Source organism: Xenopus tropicalis, chromosome 7, assembly GCF_000004195.4.
Source record: "Xenopus tropicalis strain Nigerian chromosome 7, UCB_Xtro_10.0, whole genome shotgun sequence".
In the NCBI taxonomy this organism is placed as follows: Eukaryota; Metazoa; Chordata; class Amphibia; order Anura; family Pipidae; genus Xenopus; species Xenopus tropicalis.
In genome coordinates, this window is record NC_030683.2 from 96,789,475 (window position 1) to 96,796,022 (window position 6,548).

The following is a 6,548-nucleotide window of genomic DNA, read 5'->3' on the forward strand; positions in this document are numbered from 1 at the left end:
TCTATGGAGCAGATAGGGTAACATCTATTTCTGCATCATTTTTAGTACATGCCTCATAATGCTAAGTACTGTGTAATTAGCACAATGTCTAGGCAATTCTTACACCTATGGATAGTCTGAATGTTTCTCATTCCACTAAAGTTGCCTTAGGATCCATAATAAAACTTACATTCTTAACATACATGTAATGCTCATGTTACTTTGAGTAGTGAAGTAAGTTTCTCCCAGTTTTTGTTCCCTATATATTTTCCCTATGTATGGGTTTTTTAAATGTCTCTCCCTTTGAGTGGGGGCTCCAGGCTGGTATAATGTAGGGGCAGCATTTCGCCCAGCTGCATCTGAACTTTTCTCATATCCAGAGCTCTGGGCTGTAGGTGAGCTGGAAATTTCTACACATCCTGTCCCCAGTGCTCCATGTGTTCGATAAAAGGATACGTTTGCACACAATCCTGGGGAGAGGGGTGGTTGATGGGGGTGGCATCTGGGTCCCGTGTTTTGAAATCCGTTACTGATTGTGTGTTGATTGGTGTGTACTCACCTGTCTCATTGTACTGTATGTCCTTTCTTGTACTCTCTGGGACATTTTATTTCACTATGGCCTCCACAAAAAGTCATTATAGAGCCTAAGGAAGTTGGATCCATGCGGGTTGTTTCTGCAATGTTATTACACTCTTTAGTCCAGATTTCCAGTTAAAACGTGTTATCCTAGTAAGTGCTGACATGGAGAAACCCAGGGGAAAAGGCAATATTGTGTCATACTTACCATGATTTTCCTTTCCTGGACTAACTCCATGTCAGTACAGTTCCCATACCTTCTTTAGAAACGTGTCACAAAGACAGTAGTAGGGGTGGGGTCCATCTGATGACAGTGGGTTTTTACTGTGACTACTAATGTGGTGTTCGTTGAGGAAAGGAAAAGTGCGGTAAGTATGACACAGTTTTATTTTGTTATCTTCAGCCCCGTTTATCACAGAACCTGCAAGGGATTGTGGGAATTGGAATCTTTACTGGAGCAGAACTTTCTCACTACCTGTATTGTAAAGGTAATGAGAGGAAGGAAACTAAAAGAGACCGAACTGACTCAATATGTTTCCAAAAAATAAATAAATAAATCATTGAAAATGCTTAGAATTGAATTTTCTTTCATCATGCAAGAATACAAAAAAAACAATTATTCAGGTGGGCATGCCCTTTAGAATGGTTAGTGTTTAAAGCAGTATTTATGCAAGATGTATTGTGTTTTGGAAAAGGAAAGTATAAGGGAATTATTTTTAGTAATAACAAAACATAAGATAATCTAAAAGATGATCATGATATACACGATTATCAAATTGTGCCTGTAGCAGTTTACTGTAAAACGGTCCAAAAGTCCAGAAGTGATTCAGCATGCCACTGCACTGTACTGCTTGCCATGAATTTAATAGAAGAGAAGCAATCTGAGCGAAACACCAGGGGGTGCTCTCCACCTGCATCTCAGCAAGAATCCTAATCATTTTCTCATAAATATCCCATCTTCATAATTACAAATAGAACTCCAAATGTTCTTAATAATATATCTATAATGAATCTCTAACAACTCTCAATGTGTTGGTGAGAACTGAGGAATTTAAAAACTGATTGCATTATGAATCAATATCACCATTCTAGCCCAAATTGCCATTGGTAATTAATGGAATAACTTTAGGTATTAATTTAATCGCTTTTGGCTATTTTAATACTTTTATGCATACGTAGAATGGGTTATTGTAGATATAACGTATCTTAGCTGACAATATTTTAATGTAGCAAATGGTACAGGAGTATATATGCCTGTTACCATGCCACTTCTTTACAAAGTAGCTTAAAAATAAACTTAAAAAAAGGTAACTTCTATGGTAACAGGATGTAAAAGCTGAAATAATACAGCTATATATATAAAGGGGGAGTCCTACTAACCTGAAGGCATGTGACTTGTGGTGTTCCAGAGTGGACTGAAAGGGGTTAATCATGAGCAGCCAGCCAAGTGTGGCTCCTGGAAACCTGATGCTTGAGTTTACTGCCTGTGTATTTCACATGCACAAGTGGCAGTTTATATCTGGCAAGTCACAGGGTGAAACTGCAGTGGAACTTACACACAGTATCATTCAGGATTCTAGCTCTGAAGAGTTTGCAGAGACTCTGCCAGCATGACTACCCTCCCTCCTGCTTCAGCATCAGAAGGAAGAAGAAGCCTGAGGAACTCCTGAGGTATCTGACATGTCCGTACCCTGCAGACATCACTCTGCTGGAATGAAACTGTATGCTTAAAGCATGAAACTAACGGACAGAACTTTTTTTTTTTTCTCAACTGACATTTTCCAGAATCTGAATGTGCAGGCTATTTCATAGTACTTTCCAATGACTCAGCTCGGTATTTCTCCAGGAAATTTATATTTTGCAGACATGCAGGTCTGTTATTTTTTCAGGAATAAGCAGTAGATTGAGGGAAGAAAACGGTGAATTGGATCCTGTTAAAATTCAGTGTTCCAAACATTCCAGGCATGGAGTGTCTGTTCCGCAGGAGAAGAGTTTTAAAAACCTGTCTAAGTGTGTCTTTATTCTGTGTAACACTGGTGACTATTCATAAGTTACATATAGTGGAGGAAAGGGGCAAGGACGAGTTGGCAGTGAATTCTAGAGTCAAGCATGAATGGCTTCAGCCAGAGAACAGCTCCTACAAAAAAAGCAGTGAAGGAACCAGTTATCACAATGCAGGGTCCAACAGTGAAAGAGGAAGGCTTTCCCGGGCAACTGATTTATCACCCCCAAGGTGGGACATAAATGAAAGCAGATGTCCAGAAAACAGTGGTCTAAGGAAACAACCCTGGTTCAAACATGTGGATTCCAAGTTCCACCAGTTTATTCTGCACAGGCACTGCAGGTATTTTCCACTGCTTCTGAACCACCCTGAAAAGTGCCAAGGAGGGGTCCACCTGCTCATTGTAGTTAAGTCCATCATTGAGCAGCATGACAGAAGAGATGCTGTGAGGAGGACCTGGGGAAAAGAAAAGGAAGTTGATGGGAAGAAGATAAGGACCTTGTTTCTTCTGGGCACCACATCACTGGGTAAGGACCACAGAAACCTCCAGAGACTTATTGAACAAGAGGACCAAATATATGGAGACATATTGCAATGGGATTTTATGGACACTTTTTTTAACCTGACCCTAAAAGAAGTCAACTTCCTAAAATGGTTTCACATTTATTGCCCCAATGTGCAGTTTATCTTTAAAGGGGATGATGATATTTTTGTTAACACTGGCAACATATTAGACTTCTTAGACTTTAAAAAGGATGACCCTCTCTTACCAAGTTTGTTTGTGGGGGATATCATTTCTCGAGCAGCTCCCATCAGGAACCGGCAAAGCAAATACTTTATTCCCAAAGAGTTGTATGATAAGCCGTACCCAGTTTATGCTGGCGGAGGGGGTTTTTTAATGGCTTCGTCCCTTGCACAGAAGCTCTTTGTAGCTTCTGAAAAGATACAGTTATTTCCTATTGACGATGTATTCCTGGGGATGTGTTTAAGCTCTGTAGGGGTACAGCCCAAACTGCATCCAGGATTCCGGACATTTGGGATAAGCAAAAGAAAATCTAGTGCAATGAATAGGGACCCTTGTTTTTATAAGAGCCTTTTGGTTGTCCACAAAATGAGCTCTGAAGACTTACTTAAAATGTGGAATATTGTCCACCAAGAAAAGATCAACTGTAGTAAATCTGTTCATCTCTGAAGTCTCATCCGATGACATAATGCACAGCAAAACCTTCTAAGCAGGAACAGAAATTAGAAAATTTTTTTCTTACATTGACAATGTATGTATTTACACAGTGACATTAATAAGGGAAACCATTTCTTCATGTCTTATACTGTACAGGTATGGTATTTATTATCCAGAATGCTTGGGACATGGGGTTCTCCAGATAAAGGGATCTTTCTGTAATTTGGATCTCTGTACCTTAAGTATGCTAGAGATCATTGAAATATATTCAGTAGGATTGTTTTGCTACCAAGATGGATTTATGCAGCTTAGTTACCATCAGGTACAATGTACTGTTTCATTCCGAGGTGGGAGATGGTCTTCCCAATAGGTTTCTAGTTTCTGGGTAACAGATCCCATACCTGTATTATATATATATATATATATATATACATATATATATATATATATATATATATATATATATATATATATATGTTCCCCTCTTAAGGTATTTGTTGTAAAATTATTTGAATGTGTGAATGAGTCCTATTATTTACCAGGTTTTATAACTTTATATTAGAGGAGATAGAGGAGAGGTTCACCTTTATATCAACTGTCAATATGGTATTGATGGACCTATTCTAACCACATTTTTAATTGGTCTGCCTTAATTATTTTATTATTAGCCTGAAAAAGTATCTGCCGCTGACCCCTGTAAACATATACATTGTAGTGGTTCAGTATAATTTTTTTCCTGCTTACTGTCTCTTTAAGACCCTCTCCTATTCATTTTCTGTTCAGACTTCCATACTGCTGCCTGGTTGTTAGGTAAATTCCAGACCAGAACAAGAAATGTCAATAAGTAAAAAACACAAAAATAGACAATAAAGACTACTTGCATAGCATCTTAGAATACTGCTGTCTGCATTGTATTATAGTTTGTTGTAAGGTGAACTACTGTTAAACCAAATGCAAAAAATTCCAAGCTGGAGTTTTTACATACAGATGCCACGGGATGCCCTGTCTATATAATGCAGCTAGCTGATTCAGTCTGATGACATATCATTTTTAAGTTCGTATTATGGTGCCCTGTCATATTTATTGATTAAACATAACTAGCTTGTTATCATCATTGTATTTGGCTTTGATACAGCATCAACCACCATACAGGGACGGGACCTGTTATCCAGAATGGGGTTTTCTGGATAAGCGATCTTTCTGTAATTTGGATCTCCACAACTTAAGTCTGCTAAAAATCATTTAAATATTGAATAAACCCAATAGGCTTGTTTTTTGCCTTCAATAAGGATTAATTATACCTTAGTTTGGATCAAGTACAAGGTACTGTTTTATAATTACAGAGAAAAAGGAAATCATTTTATAAAATTAAATTAGGGAGAATGTTATATATGGAAGGCACTAGCAGGTACTGTAGTTAAAGTCAAATGCCAACAGAATATAAACTATTGTCTATAATAATTAGAATTATTTTCTTACAATGGAGTCTATGGGAGATGGCCTTTCCATAATTCGGAACTTTCTGCATAACAGGTTTCTGGATAAGGGATCCCATACCTGTACAGGAAACATGGCCATGATTCAGCTATTTTGTGGCCTCACTATTGCAGCTAACTGACATCATTTAAAAGACTTATTTAACCCCTAGAAACCAGTCTGGGTTTACTTCAACTTATCTAACTGGTGCTGACTAATCTGAACCCAGAGTGGTTTTCTCCAAAACAACTGTTTGTTGGGGCTCAAGTAAACACCCTGAGCTGTCAGTAATATATCCCACTGGCACCCTGGGAAAGTCTCAGGCTTTAGAGAAGGGAAGGGGCACATGTATGAACACCAAAGTGATGCCACTGCAATGTATGAAAAGCCTAGAAGAGGCATTGTTGGAGGGCTCCCTATCATCGGACACAAACATGATGCAGCACTTGGAGCTGATTTTTTTTGCTTTGAAACCTTATTCCAGTGATGCTTTTGACAGCACAATGCAGTTGCTGCACCACACCTAATGCCTGCCTTGAGCAAGCAGTTGGTATAGAGCTGTGGCAACACCTTGCATCCTGTGGTGCCTCCTTGTGCTATGTGGCATTCACTCAGGTGCCAGTTTGTGTATTGCGGCATCTGGCAGTGCTGGACACATAAGGAGTGAATCCAATCATAACTGAAGGAAAAACACAGGAGTGAATCCAATCATAACTGAAGGAAAAACAGACAAAAATCTATTTTCTTGAATAGATCCAACAAGCTGAGTACATGGGAATGCACTGAAACTTTTTACATATGTAGATTGTTGGATGAGATTACTAAGGAAGATGGAAAAAGGTTGATGCATCATCATTATCATAATAATAATATTCGTGTACTGCATGATACATTTCTGCAACATTTTTGCAGACTGCATTTCTTGTTTAAAGAACTGCTGCAGGTCTGTGTTCCATTTTGAAGCACAGGGACCTGTGGCTACCCCAGTGAATGCAGTGCTGCCTACATTTGTCTGTATTAATGAGGGGCTGGAAGGGGAGGCATGTAGGCACCCCCTTCTGCCCCCTAACTTGTATGTCATTCAGATGCACAAGTTAGGGAGGAACAATGGATACAGGCTGCAATGGGTCCCTATGGCAGGACCTCTGCAATCTGCAGATTGCAATAGATTTTGTTATTCAGGGCAAGGTGTACAGCAAAGCCATTCCCCCAGGCAAAAGTGCTCCATGCTCTGTGCTTCTGCACAAAAGCTTGTTCAGTAAGGGGAATGCTCTTAGGCCGCTTCGTGCTCTTGCACTCCTACCCCTGCCTTCTGTGCTATATTTTAAGGTAACT

At 39.2% G+C, this 6,548-nt stretch overlaps 1 protein-coding gene across 1 annotated transcript; it reads left to right on the plus strand.

Moving 5' to 3' along the window:
- Positions 1 to 1,961: 1,961 nt before the first annotated feature.
- LOC100489267 (UDP-GlcNAc:betaGal beta-1,3-N-acetylglucosaminyltransferase 7-like) lies at positions 1,962 to 4,963 on the plus strand. Its single transcript, XM_002937463.5, has one exon. It carries the CDS (start codon positions 2,520 to 2,522, stop codon positions 3,747 to 3,749), a length of 1,230 nt encoding a protein of 409 aa, XP_002937509.1. The 5' UTR covers positions 1,962 to 2,519; the 3' UTR covers positions 3,750 to 4,963.
- The last annotated feature ends 1,585 nt before the right edge of the window (positions 4,964 to 6,548 follow it).